The sequence below is a fragment of the Miscanthus floridulus genome, chromosome 10 (genome assembly GCF_019320115.1).
Source record: "Miscanthus floridulus cultivar M001 chromosome 10, ASM1932011v1, whole genome shotgun sequence".
Lineage (NCBI taxonomy): Eukaryota > Viridiplantae > Streptophyta > Magnoliopsida > Poales > Poaceae > Miscanthus > Miscanthus floridulus.
This window is the reverse complement of record NC_089589.1, coordinates 132,932,411-132,950,848: the sequence shown is the minus strand read 5'-3', so window position 1 is coordinate 132,950,848 and position 18,438 is coordinate 132,932,411. Positions and strand designations below refer to the sequence as shown.

Below are 18,438 nucleotides of genomic sequence, written 5' to 3'. Positions count from 1 at the left end.
CTCCTCCAATAGAGTCATCGTCTCCCGGCACGTCATCTTCGATGAAACGGCCTTTCCCTTTGCTGAGCGCCATGGTCCTAGTGCTCCAGCGGACCTACAGTTCCTTGATGACGATACCTCTGACCATGTGCTCCCTCCTATTGGATCGATGCACCAGTTTTTGTCTGCAGGAACACCACCCAGCACCGCTGATGTCTCCAGCGCCCCTGCCGGTCCCTCTGCGACTGTGCCTGGGGCGCCCCTGCCTGCTGATGTTGCTGCTGATCCACCGGGGCCGCGAGCTGTGCTCGAGTGGTCTGGCAGGGCCGACCACGACCAGTGGTCTGGCAGGGCCGACCACGACCAGTGGTCTGGCAGGGCCGACCACAATCAGTGGTCTGGCAGGGCCGACCACGACCATTGCCCACGCGACCACGACATCGCAGCTGGACGAGCTGCTCCAGGGCTTCTCCGACCTCCAGGACCCCCACCCGGGTTCCCACCTCTCCGATCGGATCGGGCCTTCACGAACCACTACACGCGCCGGGGCCGCGAGCTATGCTCGAGTGGTCTGGCAGGGCCGACCACGCTGACTTCTCCTGCACCAGCCGCACCGACACCGCCTGCTCCGGCTGCTCCTGCACCGGCCGCCCTACTACCTAAGGGCGTCGTTGCTGTCACTCCGGTGACGAACCAGCACGCTATGGCCACGCGGTCGAAGAGCGGCTATCGGATGCCTGCCGCCTACCACGCCGCCCCCCTCTCTGCAGTGCCAAAGACCTTTCGTAGCGCTCTCGCTGACCCCAATTGGCGAGCAGCTATGGAAGACGAACACAGTGCTCTTTTGCAGAATCACACTTGGGACCTCGTGCCTCGACCTCCTCGGGCCAACGTCGTCACTGGCAAGTGGATTTTCAAGCACAAGTTTCAGTCCGACGGCTCCCTTGAGCGGTACAAGGCCCGCTGGGTTCTTCGCGGCTTTACCCAGCGGCCTGGTGTTGACTTCGATGAGACGTTCAGTCCTGTGGTGAAGCCCGCTACTGTCCGCATGGTGCTCTCCTTGGCGCTCTCTCGCACCTGGCCTGTCCACCAGCTAGATGTGAAGAACGCCTTCCTTCATGGCCATCTGTCTGAGACTGTGTATTGTCAGTAGCCGTCCGGGTTCGAAGATCCAGCTCACCCGGATTTTGTCTGCCTTCTGAGGAAATCCTTATATGGCTTGAAGCAGACTCCTCGCGCATGGTACAGCCGGATGGCCTCATTCCTGCTGTCTATTGGGTTTGTTGAAGCCAAGTCAGACACTTCACTTTTCATTTACCACCGTGGATCAGATACAGCATACCTGTTGCTCTATGTGGATGACATTGTCCTCACAGCTTCCTCACCTGGTCTCCTTCGGCGGATTATCTCAGCACTTCAGCAGGAGTTCGCCATGAAAGACCTCGGTACATTGCATCACTTCCTTGGTATGCAGGTTCAGCGAAGTTGTGATGGCCTCCTCCTCTCACAGCGACAGTATATGTTGGACATTCTGGACCGTGCAGGGATGACAGAGTGCAAGCCGTGCTCCACTCCAGTTGACACCAATCCGAAGGTTGCTGCAGCTGATGGGGCCCCTGTGTCTGATGCTACAGACTTCCGCAGCCTTGCCGGAGCTCTCCAGTACCTGACGTTCACCCGCCCAGACATTGCATATGCAGTTCAGCAGGTCTGCCTCCACATGCATGATCCTCGAGAGCCTCACCTTGCTGCCCTGAAAAGGATTCTTCGCTACGTTCGAGGCACTCTTCACTTTGGTCTCCTGCTGCGACCGTCTACTTCGACTGATCTTGTCGTCTACACCGACGCTGACTGGGCTGGTTGTCCGGACACTCGCAGGTCCACCTCAGGCTATGCGGTGTTCCTTGGCGACAACCTTGTTTCCTGGTCCTCGAAGCGCCAAAACACAGTGTCAAGATCCAGTGCTGAAGCCGAGTATCGCGCGGTGGCCAACGGAGTTGCAGAGGCTACTTGGCTCCGCCAGCTACTTCTGGAGCTGCATGCACCTCTACGATGCGCCACACTGGTGTATTGTGACAACATCAGTGCCGTCTACATGACCTCCAACCCGGTTCAGCATCAGCGCACCAAGCACATTGAGATCGATCTTCACTTCGTCCGGGAGCGAGTCGCCGTTGGTGATCTTCGTGTTCTGCATGTTCCCACCTCTTCGCAATATGCAGATATCTTCACCAAAGGGCTGCCTACTTTAGTTTTCACGGAGTTTAGGTCCAGTCTAAACGTGCAGAGTGGCTGACTGCGGGGGCGTGTTAGAATAGGCGCCCTAATGGGCTGGCCTTGGGCCTGGCGCCTAGCTTGTTAAGGCTGGCTGCCTTAGGGGTTAAGATAGATAGATTACATTGATAAGGCAAGGATCACCGTTGATTGGGTGTTTCTATAAACCCTACTGATCCTTGCCTATATATTGTACCCTGTACTACTGCTAATCTATCAATCAATTCCCGAGACCTATTCGCTCTCAGTTAGTTGTTAATCTGTGTGATGGCCAGGAGGCATCAGCTCGCTGCCTTGTTTAGCTTTGGTCACTGAGTAGAAAAGGAGGCGGTGTTGGACTGAGGATTCGAGGACAACGAGGCGGTGGCATCCACCTTGTTCGGTGGCCTATCAGGGGAGCAGACGTCAGATGATGGAATCCATGTGGTGTCCAGGCACGGATGCGAGCGCTGGAATGATGGCCAACACTGGCCTGGGAAAGCAAGCTACCATGGAAGGCTATGCCGGTGGCCAACCGGAAGCCTGGAGGAGGTGCTGATCTCGTCTTGTCAAGACTTCATTCCTCGAGCATTAGTGAAACTATACCATCTCTTGAGAAGGGAGGTGTGCATCCGCATCTAATTATCATGACAACAAAATAGTCATGTCTTGCAGATGGTCATCTCATTAAAATGATGAACATCAGTAAATTCTTGAAGACGATGGACAGTTTTGAAGACGATGAACAGTTTTATGATGTTGATGGGCTATCATATGATCAAGGAGAGAAGAGTGCAATATTAGGCTATGATGTCAATGAGCAAGCTGTTACAAGACGAGGACATATTGCATTAGCCAGGGCTACGACAACCTGAGAACACGAGTTCCTAAAAAGAGCGTAATATTGTGTAACAATTGACAATCACCTAAATGTGAAAAAGTAGATAATGCTATATATGATTGTTTCTATGACCTCTTATTTCTCCTTATCGATCGTACGAAGGCATAACGAATTATTTAACATATCTGTACACCCAATTTTAAAACCCTGCGTCTTCCACTGATGAAACAGATAGATGCATGGTTAAAACTTGTAAGATTTGCATTTGGATTTAGTTAGGAAATCTTATTAGATGCATAGACTACAAAAAATTCTTCTTGTGGGCTCAGCTGAAGGATGAGCATTGACATATTCTTGAACATGAGGACAGTTGAAAAAGTCAAAACTACCACTTGGTGAAAAATTCAATGCATTGTAGGAGAAATTGTAGTTAGGGAGTTCAAGGGTGACTGTATTCTTGCAGTGGAAATCTGTACCAACCTACCAGGTTATAATATTTCTTTGCCTCAGGGGCATTGCAGTACATTACACCTGTCCTCCATTTAATTATCTTACTTAGGTCAGCTCATCTGAACAGGCTACTATACCCTTGTATATAGTGCTTATTTCTTTGTTTCTTCCTGGGGTATGCGCAGTGTAGATTTGGATGCTTTGTCACATCCATTCATATATCCTAATGGACCTATCGTATTTGTTCACTTTTCATATTGACTATTTGGTGTCCATATTGACATTTTCTTTATCCAGTCCTCATTCCTTTCTTTTCAGGTGCTGGCCACTGTCACAAACAAGGCAGAACTGTCTGTGGTAGTTCCAAGGGAAAGCCTTTCTGTCGACTATAGTGTCAAGGAACATGATTGGATTTCTGAGGTTTCTATGCACAAGATGGTTAAGATAAATGGTAATTGATTTTCTTCTATAAACATGCCCTAAAACAATAAACATGCCCTAAAACAGAGCATCTTCTATGAACCAGTAAGCTACTCAGTGACCGGTCTATCAGTATAGTTGAGGATTCATATTCTAGGAATCCTGTTGGTTTAATAGAGGATTGTACAGTTTAGTTTAGTTAAAAACGACAGTATCTATCATCTGGAACAAAACTGCTCACAAAAAAATCTTGGTGCATGACTTTAACATGATCATCATGCTAAAATTTATAACCTAGTACAATTTATTATCATTTCAGATTTATCATATCATGCATTCATATAAGAGCTGAAAATTTCTGTAGTGTTTTTGCTGCCATATCTCTAACAGCGCTGATCACTCAAAACCCAAAGAAGTTTCACCATCACTCATAGATACAAGCAGCAAAATTGTTTTTCTGCCACTTGTCATCTCCGAAGTTGCTTCTCAGCTATAAATTTGTAAAAGAACAAACTCACTGATCATTTCCGCAAGCCAGATGTATCATCATCTGCTGTCCATGTGGAGAAGGCAGATATCACTCTCCCTTTCCATCCCGTGAGGAGCCACTCCTGATCCTCATTGATCACGATGTGTTTGCGGTATTCCTTCTTCACCTTGTCTTTGTACGTCTGAACAATGTCCGGATTCAATGGCAGCTGCCTCAGCCCTGCTCGTTCGCTCCTCACCTGCCACTGCTTGTAGTTGTGAGGCCGCGACACCCTGTCCACACCCTCACACGCGATGACGTTCATGGCGCACGCTGCTAACCACTCCTCAACCAGCAGCCTGTTCTGGTTTTCCTGCAGCATAATTGTGTCCATCGCGTCAAACACTGCAGCAAAGTGGTTGAGCGCCTCACGGAACCTTGGAACAAAGAAAGCCCCACTGTATGATCCATTGGCGATATCATGGATGAACACTTTCGGCCTCATCTTGGTGATGTTGTTGAGCACTGTGTCTCTGGGGTTCGGCCTGTCTAGAATGACACTCTCATCCATCAAGTTTTTGAAACAGAAATGGGAGACGACGACAAGCACCTCATCGGGATCAATGTCCAGGTCGTCGGCACAGACAGCCTCTAATTTTGCTGCGATAGCATGGAACTTGAATGGGACCCTAAACTGACGAGCACAGTCACTGAGGCGGCGCCCTGTCTCCTCAATGAGTTGGCCTGGATGGAACCCAGGTAGCGGATTGTCAATACTGGTGAGCCTTACCTCTGGGGGGCCACCCTCCCTGCTTGAGAGCATACGGAGTAAGTCCGGCAAATGGAAACCATGGCCCAAACCATAGTGGACAATGTGCAGCTTCTTCCTCCCTGCGATGGCGTTGTACGTGATCTTGTTTGACAAGAGGTAGCTCACCGGGAGAATAGAGCATGCGGCCATGTACATCTGGTAGACCCTGAGGGTGCCGGTAGTGGCTCCGCACTTCGCTAGAAGTGACTTGTACATCTGGTTCCCAGTGCCCAACAACCGTGCCTCCAGCCCCTGGGTGAAGCAGTGGGCCAGCCGCTGCGTCCCATCCCCTGTTGGTGATGAGTGATGCCTGATCCGCTGCAACAGGTCGACTGCGCCTTGCAGGTCATTGGTGGCCACAGCTTCTGCGCACCGAATGAGCAAGGCATGCAGGTCCACAGTGTGCCTTGCACCAGCATGCCTTCCTCGTGGCTTCTCCAGCTCCATGAAGCTAAGTAGCTCCTGCTGCATGCTGGCATGGCTGGGTTCGTTGTTAAGCATCAACCGATCCAGCATCTCGCATGCTGCGGCTTCCTCCTCTGAGTCAGGTTGTGACTGCGCCACCTTCTGCTTGCTGCTCCTGCCCACGCCAACGTCCATGTCATCGTTGACTTGAAGCCTCTTCTTCCGGCCCCTACCATGATCCAATGTCTTTCTATCGTTTTCGGAGGGTAAGAGCTTGTTAGCCTCCTCCATGCCTTTGAAGAATGCCATGCTGATCATGTCCATGCTGCTGCTCTTAGTTGGTAACAATCTGTGGGGTTCCACCGCAGTTTCCACATGCATGGTATTCATAAAAAAGGCAGAGGATGCATCCTGATATACATGTGTGCTGTTCACATTGTCGCTGGGTAGCATTTCAGAGGCTATCATGTCACAATAGTAGTAGTACTTGGGTGTTGCCCCCGACGACTGCAACGGAGTGGGTTGGGCAGAGCTGCGTGACCATGTGGTGAGGGCATCAGAGGTGGCATTGGCGGAGAGGATCTGGGCAAAGGGCTGCTCGGCATTGAGGAACATAGGGTGGTTGGGGGATTGGTGGTACAAGTTGTCAACAATGTCGTCCTCCATGAGCATGTGCGAGATGTAGGAGAGATCATCTGTGGCATTGTTGACGTGGGGTGTCAGGGGCAGGTCAAGGTAGGTGGAGGGGGAGGGTGGCGCTGGCTCTGTGAAGTCCTGCTGGGTCTGCTTCTCTGATGATAACAGCTCTGGGGGAATCCCCATGGCCAGTTAAGTGTTTCTGGCTACTGCTACTGATAGATGTATCTTCCTTGCTCTTGTGTTAGTGGCAATATAACGCAAGTAAGGGGAAGAGGTGACGCACTCATGTTTGGCATTAGAGTCAGGTGCTCGGTGGTTCCAACATGCATGACCTCGTATGAGGTGCTTGTTTGTTGGCTTTGTCCTGTTGTAACTTCCTGGGTTATCTGTGATTTGTGTCCCTTTCAGTACTTTGGTAGTACATACCATACTGATAGATTTGACCATTTCGTCGTTTGATGAACCCGTCCAGTTTTGTTGCTTGCTCCGTTTGTCCTTTGTCATTGGGTGCCTAAGTATCTACCCAAAGAAACCTTCACCTTAATATTAAGGGTATGCCATGCTTTGAAAGGATCTTATGAATGCCAATGAATGAAAAAATCTAAGATGAAGCTCCCCAATCAGATAATAGAAACACTTACTCCTATATGCATGTGAAAACCCTTTTCTTCTTTTGGTAGCATCCAGCATAGTTCATATTGATATTTAGTAAACTAGTTCAGGTGGGGAATACCTCCCCCGCTAGACATTCAAAAAAAAAAGTTTAGTACTAGCATCCATGCTGGTGTGTTTAATTTATGTATCCCTTCCCCTTTTTGGTTTTCATTTTTCAGGTGGATATGAGCCATTGTGCTGGTCTATCAGTCCAGTTGAGGGTTCCTATTCGGGGATGAATGTTGGTTGAACACAAGGCCGGATTGCGAAGTCCAGTTTTGTTGCAGTGACACTGTTTTGGTCTTAGAACAAAAGTACAAGTACGCACAACACTGACGGTGCACGATCTCTATCGTTATTATGCTAAATACTCCCTCCATTCCAAATTATAAGACGTTTGGGCTTTTCTAGATGCATTGTTTTTTACTTTGTATGTAGACATAGTGTATATCTAAGTGCATAGCAAAAACTATGTATCTAGAAAAGCTAAATCGACTTATAATTTGGAATGAATGGAGTATAAAATTTGGTGCGTGTTATTTTTAAATGTTTCATGTCATGACATTATAGTAAAGAAAGGCTCACCACCAGTCACCGTACCAAAGAAATTTTCTCTGAAATTGCTTCGCAGCTATATTCCCATATTCATAGAGTTATAATACTTTACAATTACAATTTACAGTGCAAGATTCTTATATCTTCAAAATTGAAAACTGAGGAAATTTATTATTTTGGAAGCAGTAGCTGTACCACTGAGGCACCTAACGAGAATTGAAGCCCGTGCCAAGTTAGACCTACTATCATGCATGGTTATAGCTTGTAACACTTGCATCAGAACTGCAGGCCAGCATGGCACCATATCCTTGTATATGGTGCTTATTTCTTTGTTTCTTCTTGGGGGTGTCATATCTGTTCTTGTCCCCGTCCAATATTTTTTATGGTATATGCTGTGTAGATTGGATGCTTTGGCACTTTCATTCTTAGATCCCAATGGACCTATCACTGGTCAAGCCTTTTCGTTTTTCATATTGATTTTTCGTTGTCCACATTGGTGTTTTGTTTATCCATTCCCCATTTCCTTTCTTTTCAGGTTCTGGCCACTGTCACAGACAAGGCACAACTGCCTGTGGTAGTTTCAAGGGAAAGCCTTCCTGTCGACTATAGTGTCAAGGAACATGATTGGATTTCTGAGATTTCTATGCTCAAGATGGTTAAGATAATGGTAACTGATTTCCTTCTATATAAACATGCCCCAAAATAGAGCATCAACCACTAAGCTACTTGTTGACCGGTCTATCAGTATAGTTGAGTATTCATCTTCTAGGAATCCTGTTGGTTTAACACGAGGACTGTACAGTTTAGTTAAAAAAGATACAATCTATGATCTGGAACAAAACTGCTCACAAAAAAAATCTTGATGCATGGCTTAACTTGATCATCATGCTAAATCTATAATTTGGTACAGTTTATTATCATATTCAGATTTATCATATCATGCATTCATATAAGAGCTGAAGAAAATCTATAGTAGCTTTGCCGTCATGTCCATAAGACTGCTGATCACTCAAAACCCAAAGAAGTTTCACCATGACTCATAGATACAAGCAGCAAAATTGTTTTTCTGCCACTTGTCATCTCTGAATTTGCTTCCCAGCTATAAATTTGTAAAATAATGAGCTCACTGATCATTCACCCAAGCCAGATCTATCATCATCTGCCGTCCACGTGGAGAACGCAGCGAGCACTCGCCCTTTCCATCCCGTGAGGACTGAGGAGCCACTCGTGATCCTCATCGATCACGATGTATTTGTGGTATTCCTTCTTCACCTTGTCTTTGCACATCTGAACCATATCCGGATCCAATGGCAGCTGCCTCAGCCCTGCTCGTTCATTCCTCACCTGCCACTGCTTGTAGTTGTGAGGCCGTGACACCCGGTCCATACCCTCACACGCGACGATGTTCATGGCGCACGTTGCTAACCACGGCTCAGCCAGCAGCCTGTTCTGGTTTTCCTGCAGCATAATGGTGTCCATCGCATCGAACACTGCAACAAAGTTGTTGAGCGCCTCACGGAACCTTGACACAAAGAAAGCCCCCCTGTATGATCCATTGACGATGACATGGATGAACACTTTTGGCCTCATCTTGTTGATGTTTTTGAGAACCATGTCTCTGGGGTTTGGCCTGTCGACAATGACACTCTCATCCATCAAGTTTTTGAAACAGAAATGGGAGATGACAACAAGCACCTCATCGGGATCAATGTCCAGGTCCTCGGCACAGACAGCCTCTAATTTTGAGGCGATGGCACGGAACTTGAATGGGACCCTAAACTGACGAGCACAGTCACTGAGGCGGCGCCTTGTCTCCTCAATGATCTAGCCCGGATGGAACCCAGGCACCGGATTATCAATGCCTGTGAGCCTTACCTCTGGGGGGCCACCCTCCCTGCTTGAGAGCATACGGAGTAGGTCCGGCAAATGGAAGCCATGGCCCAAACCGTAGTGGACAATATGCAGCAGCTTCTTCCCTGCGACAGCGTTGTAGGCGATCTTGTTTGACAAGTGGGAGGTCACCGGAAAAATGGAGCATGCGGCCATGTAGATCTGGTAGACCTTGAGGGTGCTGGTAGTCAGCGGCGGATCTAGCGGTGGGGCGGGCGGGGCTCAAGCCCCCCCCTACCGCTAGAGGAGCAGTGGAACCCCTGTGGAACCCCATGAATTTGTAGGCAAAGTTTTATAGTGTAGGAGGGGCTGAGGCTTAAAATCGAGTAGCAGTCGAAGGTACGTGTTGTTCAGTCCCCCCTAAAATATTTCCTGGATCCGCCGCTGCTGGTAGTGGCTCTGCACTTCGCTAGAAGCGACTTGTACATCTGGTTCCCCGTGCCCACCAACCGCGCCTCCAGCCCCTGGGCGAAGCAGTGAGCTAGCCGCTGCATCCCATCCCCTGTCGGTGACGAGTGATGTCTGATCCGCTGCAGCAGTTCGACTGCAACTTGCTGGTCGTTGGTGGACACGGCTCATGCGCACTGGATGAGCAAGGCATGCAGGTCCACCGTGTGGCTTACACCAGTACCACGCCTTCCCCGTGCCCCTGGCTTCTCCAGCTCCATGGAGCTAAGTAGCTCCTGCTGCATGCCGGCATGGCTGGTTTCATCGTTAAGCATCAACCGGTCCAGCATCTCGCATGTTGCCGCTTCCTCCTCTGAGTCAGGTTGCGACTGCACCGCCTTCTGCTTGCTGCTTCTGCCTATGCAAACATCCACATCATCTTTATCTTGAAGCCTCTTCTTCTGGCCCCAATCAGGATCCAATGTCTCGATGTCGTTTTTGGAGGGTAAGAGCTTGGTAGCCTCCTCCATGCCTTGGAAGAACGCCATGCTGATCACGTCCATGCTGCTGCTGCTGCAGCTCTTAGTTGGCAAAAATCTATTGGGTTCCACCACTTCCTTGTGCATACGGCCATTCATCAACAAGGTGGATGCATCCTGACGGACGTGTGCTGTCCACATTGTCGCCAGGCAGCATTTCAGAGTCTATCATGTCACAATAGGAGTAGTACTCGGGTGTCGCAATCGACGGCTGCAATAGAGAGGGTTGGACAGAGCTGCACGGCCATGGTGTGAGGGCATCAGAGTTGGCATTGGTGGAGAGGATCTGGGCAAAGGGCTGTTCGGCACTGAGGAGCTTGTGGTTGGGGTATTGGTGGTACAAGTTGTCAACAACGTCGTCCTCCATGAGCATGCGCGAGATATAGGAGAGATCATCCTTGGCATTGTCGATGCGGGGTGTTGGGGGCAGGTCAAGGTTGGTGGAGGGGGAGGGTGGCGCTGGCTCTGTGAAGTCCATCTGGGGCTGCTTCTCCAATGACAAGAGCTCCGGGGGATAGATGTATCTTCCTTGCTCTTGTGTCTGTGACAATATAATGCACGTAAGGGGAAGAAGTGACACTCATGTTTGACACTATTACGGTCAGGTGCTCGGTGGTTCCAACACCAGGCACACATGCATGACCTTGTATATGGTGCTTGTTTGTTGGGAAAAAAATTGGATGCGCGATGGGCTCATGACCTGGCCATGCGCCCCTGCGCTCGATCTGCGACGCGCGGCGGCGAAACAAATCAACACTCTTGCGGACGCCTGGCTGCCTCGCTCGCAGACGCCTGGCTGGCTGGCTCTGCTCTCATCGCTCGCGTGGTGCTGTGCTCTCGTATCGGCCAGGCACTCGGCGTGGTGTTGCGCTCTCGTCGCTTGTTGATGTTTTTTCGCCGCCACACATCACAGATCGAGCGCAGGGGCGCATGGCCGGGTCGATGAGCCCATAGCGCATCCAATTTTTTTTTTCCGTTTGTTGGCTTTGTCCTGTTGTAACTTCGTGGGTTATCTGTTATTTGTGTCCCTTTCAGTACTTTGGCAGTTTGGCATTAGAGTCAGGTGCTCGGTGATTCCAACATGCATGACCTCGTATGTGGTGCTTGTTTGTTGGCTTTGTCCTGTTGTCACAACTTCGTGGGTTATCTGTGATTTGTGACCCTTTCAGTACTTTGGCAGTACCACCATACTGATGCTTCTTTGTTGGCTTTGTCCTGTATGGGTTATCTGTTTTTGGGTTATCTGTGATTTGTGTCCCTTTCAGTGCTTTTGGTAGTACATACCATATTGATGGAATTGAATACTTGGTCGTTTGATGACCCCGTCGAATTTTGTTGCTTGCCCCGTTTGTCCTGGTCGTTGGGTGCCTAAGTATCGACCCCAAGGAACTTTCACCTTATTGTTAAGGCTATGTATGCCATGCTAAGATGCTATAAATAAAATGGAAGGATTTGATGAATTCCCTTGAATGTGAAAATCTAAGATGAAATTCCATGTCAGATAATATAAACACTTATATATGCATGTGAAGACATTTTTTTTCTTCTTCTTTTGGTTAGCGTCCAGCATAGTTCATATTGAAGTTTAGTACTAGCATCCATGCTGATGTGTTTTCCATTTTTCAGGTGTATAAATATGAGCAATTGTGCTGGTCTCTCAGTCCAGCATAGTTCATACCATATTGATTGCAAAGTGCAGTTTTGTTGCAGTGACACTGTCTATGCTCTAGAACAAAAGTACACAACACTGACGGTGCACGATCCCTATCGTCATTACGCTAAATATAGGACTTGGTGCGTGTTATTTTTAAATGTCTCATGTCATGAAATTATATATAGTAAAGAAAGGCTCTTCTTATTATATCTTCAAAATTAAAAACTGAGGCAATTTATTATCAGGAAGCAGTAGCTGTACCACTGAGGCACACTGACGAGAATTGAAGCCCGTGCCAAGTTAGAGCTACTATCATGGATCATCTGCCGTCCAGGTGGAGATGGCGAAGAGCACACGTCCTTTCCATCCCTGGAGAAGCCACCGTTGATCCTCGCTGATCACGAAACACTTGTGGTATTCCTTCCTCACCTTGTCCTTGAGCGCCTCAACAATCTCAGGGTCCATTGGTAGCTGCCTGAGCCCTGCTCGCCGGTTCCGCACCTGTCATTGCTTGTAGTTCTGTGGGCGCTCCACCCGTTCCACACCCTCACACGCGATGATGCTCGTGGCGCACCGTGCAAACATGTCTTGCTCCATGAGCAGCCTCTTGTCATCCCTTGGGGCGATGGTGTTTGAAAGGATCAAGATGCCCAAGAGGAGGTGAATTGGACTAATTCTAAATTTTTTTGCAATAATTAAACCCTACGGTTAGCCCAATTAACCCCTTGTGCCTAGGAAGTGTTTCTATTGATCTATCGCATAAAAGTTTAGCAACCTATGTTCCAATTCTACTCTAGCATGATAATTCTATGAATGTAAATGACAAGAATTGAATTACTCAAAGTAAATGCTCAAAGTAAAGAGAGAAGGAGGAACGCGGCGATGTTTTGCCGAGGTATCGGAGAGTCGTCACTCCCCACTAGTCCTCGTTGGAGCACCCGCGCAAAGGTGTAGCTCCCCCTTGATCCGCGCAAAGATCAAGTGCTTTCTACGGGTTGATTATTTGACACTCCGTCGCGGTGAATCACCCACAACCGCTCACAACTTGAGTTGGGTCATCTACAAGCTTCGTCGGATGATCACCAAGCTCTCAATCACCACCAAGCCGTCTAGGTGATGCCGATCACCAAGAGTAACAAGCACGGACTCTCACTTGACCACGATAAGTCTAATGAGAAGGGTGGATGTACACTTTGCTACTCTTGATCTCACTAATGAGGGCTCTCTTTGGGATTCTCAAATCTCAATCACCTCACTAGGATCTTGCTCTTCTTGGCACTCTCAAATGTGTTTTTCAACTATTGAAATGAGCAAAAGTACACCCTCACACGAATGAAGGAAGTATTTATAACATGGGTTGAAAAACGAACCGTTATGTGCCTCTGTGGGTTGACCGGACGCTCCGGTCAGTTCATCCCGACTTCCAGTGTGTAAGTGGTGATCGGACGCAGCGTCCGATCAACACTGACCGGACGCGTCCGGTCGTGATTTTCCCTCTCTGGAACCTTACTGGAAACAATCGGACGCTGGCTCTCAGCGTCCGGTCACTTCATCTCTCAGCGTCCGGTCGCACCAGACGGAATCACCTTGATCAAATGAACTGACCGGACTCTGCGCCAGCGCCCGATCAAACCGGAACCAGTGTCCAGTCAGTATTTGACCCTCCATTCACTTCCAACTCTCGATCATACGTGAATAAAGTTTGCTCCAATGGATCTAAGGGCTTTTTAGGAGCTACCTAGCGCTAGATTTAGCAAGTATGCACCACACCTAACCCACTAGATTCACCTAGGTCAAACTACCCGTCCATACCCCCTTAATAGTACGACTAAAGGAAAAACAAAGTTATAAACTACTCTAAGTGTCACTTCAACTCCGATCGACACTTAGAACTAGTCCATCCTTAACCTTGTCGTCCATCATTTGAAAACCGAAACAATTTCCATCGTAGGGGCATGACCATCATGATAGCCCAATCGATCTCCATTACCGTGATCTAACTTAATTGCTTTTGCAAAACACACGTTAGTCACAGTAATCACGTATTGTCATTAATCACCGAAACCCAACTAGGGGCCTAGATGCTTTCAATCTTCCCCTTTTTGGTGATTGATGATAATACCACCTCGAGTATGTGAAAGAGATGAGATTTTTAACATGTTTGGTTCATATAAGCTTTTGGCAATAAGAACAAAAGAGTTAGGCAAGCTTATATGACTCAAGCCAACATGATGTACTCAAAAGATATAAAATAAGCATGAGTACAATAAATAAAGCTCATTTGCATCGGAGTAAAACGCAGAAGCAAAAGCAAATGAGCATAGCACAAGTGATATGACATATAAAGAATTCAAAGTAGAGAGCACACATGTCACATATCACAATCACGTAGATATCACTATCACATAAAAATAGTTCGATGCATGAAAGTAAACACACGACGAATGTATAATAGTGTATCACACATAAAACTCCAAATGTAATATATAAGCAAATAAACTCCCCCTAAATATGCCGCTCCCCCTAAGACTAATATACTCGACCCCTCTTCCCCTTTGGTGTCAAACACAAAAACCTAAGGGTCGGTCGGCGGGGCTGCAGGTCTCTAGTTGTAGCTACAGGCGAGCAGATCCGTCCTCACCTCACTTATCTGCCAGGCTTCATAGATCTTCTTGGACGGACTGGTCGCTATGTTTCGTCATGGGTTCGTGAGTTCTACTCCTCTCTATGGATTGACCCGAGGCATAGGTTTATTCACTTTGCTTTCAGAGGCCGTGACTATAGGCTCTAGAGCTCGAGGGTCAGAGAGATACTGAGGATTCCAGAGTCACCCATTCGCCTTCATGAGGTATGCTATGGACAGACAGAGCCTCCGAGACGCCCTCACGGCGGACTTATGCCACCTACAGATCTTGTCAGACCATGCTTCATAGAACCGTTTGGCGAGGGGTCAAGTAGGACATGACGTGACCTTACAACTACAGCTTGGCTCCTTGATGCTATTATGAGGAGGACTCTGCTCCTGAGGATGGGCTACCGCGAGGGCCTGACTCATATTCAGCTGTGGCTAGTGCATTACCTGTTGTCTCAGACTGTCTTTGATACTTGGGATGTGATGCTTTCAGAGATGGAGGACACACTAGCAGAGGGCTTCAGAGGTCACCATCAGCTGCCTTATGCTCATTGGATCACTTTCCTACTTCGACAGGCAGTTCCACACAAGTCCCTAGAGACAGTGGCAGAGTGGACAGGTGCTACCACTAAGCATGACATGAGCCAGATGCTACGTCATAGTCGTGCGAGGACACCTAGCCAGCCACGTCGTCGCCTAGAGGCGCCAGAGACAGCATCTGAGCAGGATGAGGCCATTAGGGCTATTGCTGAGATAGAGGAGGAGGAGCTTGATGCACAGTCATAGGCCGCGCCAGTTACTGAGCAGACCCAGACCGCTTCACATTTACTTCCAGCGACAGAGGGTCCGACCACTCATAGTTCAGGGTTAGAGGATGACGCGGCTTAGTTCTAGATCTCTCACCGCACCTCAGCGCCCAACTCGACTGCTCCCGTCCCGCCGTCTGACCCTTAGGTTTTGGTGCTTGACGCCAAAGGGGGAGAGGAAGCGAGTATGTTAGATTTAGGGGGAGCGTGTGAGATGGACTCGATTCTTTTGGTCTTTTCTGTGTGATACTTCGTGCATTCACATTTACTTTCATGCATGGTATTATATACATGTGATGGTGAGACTTATGTGACATGTGTGCTCTCTACTTTGATATATATATATATATATATATATATATATATATATATATATGTCATGTCACTTGGTTATGCTCAGTTGCTTTGCTTCCGCGTTTTATTCTGATTCAAATAAACTTTACTTCATGTACTCATGCTTAATTTATATCTTTTGAGTACACCATGTTGGCTTGGGTCATATAAGCATGCCTAACCCGTTTGTTCTTATTGTCAAATGCTTATATGAACCAAGCATGTTGAAAACCTCACTCATCTCTTTTACATACTCGAGGTTGTGTTGTCATCAATCACCAAAAAGGGGGAGATTGAAAGCATCTAGGCCCCTAATTGGGTTTTGGTGATTAATGATGACACGAGATTACTATGACTAACGTGTGCTTTATAGAGGCAATTTGAGTTAGGTCATGGTAATGGAAATTGATTGGGCAATCATGGTTGTCATGCCCCTGTCGATGAAAATCGTTTCAGTTTTCAAAGGATGGACGACAAGGTTAAGGACGGACTAGTTCTAAGTGTCATTTGGCGTTGGAGAGACACTTAGAGTAGTTTAGGACTTCGTTTTTCCTTTGGCCATACTATTAAAGGGGGTATGGACTAGTAGCTTGACCTAGGTGAGTCTAATGGATTAGGTGTGGTGCACACTTATCAAATTTAGCACTAGGTAGCTCAGGAATAGTTCTAAGATCGATAGAAGTCAACTTCATTCACAAAGGATTTCGAATTAGAAGTGAATAGAGGGTCAAATGACTGACCGGACGCTGGTTTGGTTGTGACCGGACGCAGCTTGGAGAGTTCGGTCAGTTCATTTGATCGGCAGCAGTAGTCAGAGTGCGATCGGATGCTGGACACCAATGCTCACCGGACACGACGCTAGCCGTATCTATAGCAGTGTTGACAGGCAATTGACCATGGACCGAACGCTGAACAGAGAAATGACCGGACTCTGGGTGCCAGTGTCCAGTCAACAACAGTAACATTCCAGAGAGGGGTTTTGATGACCGGACGCGACCGGTGGGTGCTGACCGGACGCAGGCCAGAGTCCGGTCAGAGCAAACGTCTCTTTCTGACACGCTGACGTGTTACACTGACCGGAGCGTCTGGTCACCTTGACCGATGCGTCCGGTCAGCCTGATACTTGCTGAGTAAGACCTCAACCATTATGTTTTGAATTGGAGGGTATAAATACATATCTCACTCGTCCATTTGAGGTCTCTTGCCCATTTGTTCAGCTGAGAAACACCTTTGGAGTGCAAGAGAGAGCAAGAGCCTAGTGGGGTGATTAAGATTTGATAATCCAAGATTAAGGACCTCATTAGTGCATAGGAAATAGCAAGTGTGCATCCATCTTTCTCATTAGGCTTGTCTTGGTCAAGTGAGAGTTTGTGCTTGTTACTCTTGGTGATCGCCATCACCTAGACGGCTCGGTGGTGATTAGGAGCTTGGTGATCATCCGACGAAGCTTGTGGATGACCCAAATCATGTTATGAGCGGTTGTGGGCGATTCACCGTGACGGAGTGTCAAAGAATTAGCTTGTAGAGAGCACTTGATCCTTGCGCGGATCAAGGGGGAGCTACACCCTTGCGTGGGTGCTCTAATGAGGGCTAGTGGGGAGTGACGACTCTCCGATACCTCAGGAAAACATCGCCATATTCCTTTCCCTCTCTTTACTTTGAGCATTTACATTTGAGCAATTCATTTCATGTCTTTATATTTCTAGAATTGTCATGCTAGAGTAGGATTGGAACCTAGGGTGTAAAACTTTTGTGCGACAGAACAATAGAAACACATTCTAGGCACAAGGGGTGAAATGAGCTAAGTGTAGGGCTTAATTATTGCAAAAAATTTGGAATTAGCCCAATTTACCCCCTCTTGGGCATCTTGATCCTTTCAGGCCCCATTAGGAATTTCTTCTAAGTCCCATACATCGTTGGTATTCATCGAAGTCATTTAAGTTTTCATAGCTTCTTGCCATTTAGACGAGTGAGCGCCTCTCATGGCTTCTTCAAATGAGGTGGGATCACCCTCCATTTGAAATTCTTCACTAACATAGACTTCGTAGTTATCAAGAATGGCTAATTTTCTAGTCTTTGAGACCTTCTGGGGCCTCATTAGTTGGCACTTGTTGCATATGGGGCTGTTGTTGCTCTTCCTCATGTGCGACAACGGGCTCTATAGGATCCTGAAGGACAGGTTCCTCATGTTCGTTTATTGTCACTATGGGAGAACCAACAACATGTGCTGTCACTACAGTTTCTTGCACTGCTAGTGCAACAGCAACAGGTAGCGAGAAGAATGGCTCCTGAACCATCGGAGTAGGCTTGTATGCTTGCTTCTCCTCAAGGTTAATTTCTCGCGCTACCATACTCCCCCTAACCATCTCACCCTCCAAGAACACAGCATGTCTTGTTTCTACAAACTTCGTATGTCTGCCAGGACAATAGAAGTGATAATCTTTTGACTTATCTAGTTAGCCAATGAAATGGTAACTGACTGTCTTGGAGTCTAGCTTCCCTATGTTTGGGTTAAAGACTTTGGCCTCAGCTGGACAACCCACACACATAAATAGTTAAGTGAGGGTTCTTTTTCTGTCCACAACTCATATGGTGTTTTGGGCACCGACTTGGCACTCGATTAAGAATATGAATGACGGTTTTAACGCCTCCATTCATAAACTTATTAGTAGAGTAGAGTAACTTATCATACTTTTCACTATATCCATTAAGGTACGGTTG

General features: G+C 47.7%; 2 protein-coding genes and 1 pseudogene across 2 annotated transcripts; 1 reads left to right on the top strand and 2 right to left on the bottom strand.

The window, feature by feature from the left end:
* The first annotated feature begins 1,231 nt into the window (after positions 1-1,231).
* On the top strand, positions 1,232-2,275 carry LOC136489681 (uncharacterized mitochondrial protein AtMg00810-like). The gene has a single exon (XM_066486249.1). The coding sequence runs from the start codon at positions 1,232-1,234 to the stop codon at positions 2,273-2,275; it is 1,044 nt and encodes a 347-aa protein (XP_066342346.1).
* A 1,570-nt stretch (positions 2,276-3,845) lies between these two features.
* LOC136487288 (scarecrow-like protein 9) lies at positions 3,846-5,930 on the bottom strand. The gene has a single exon (XM_066484427.1). The coding sequence runs from the start codon at positions 5,917-5,919 to the stop codon at positions 4,465-4,467; it is 1,455 nt and encodes a 484-aa protein (XP_066340524.1). The 5' UTR covers positions 5,920-5,930; the 3' UTR covers positions 3,846-4,464.
* Positions 5,931-8,606: 2,676 nt separating this feature from the next.
* LOC136489680 (scarecrow-like protein 9) lies at positions 8,607-11,002 on the bottom strand (annotated as a pseudogene).
* Between the last annotated feature and the right edge of the window lie 7,436 nt (positions 11,003-18,438).

Bases quoted from the DNA above. Each gene is read 5' to 3' on its own strand.
- LOC136489681 (XM_066486249.1), top strand. From the start codon at position 1,232: ATGGCCTCATTCCTGCTGTCTATTGGGTTTGTTGAAGCCAAGTCAGAC.
- LOC136487288 (XM_066484427.1), bottom strand. From the start codon at position 5,919: ATGGAGGAGGCTAACAAGCTCTTACCCTCCGAAAACGATAGAAAGACA.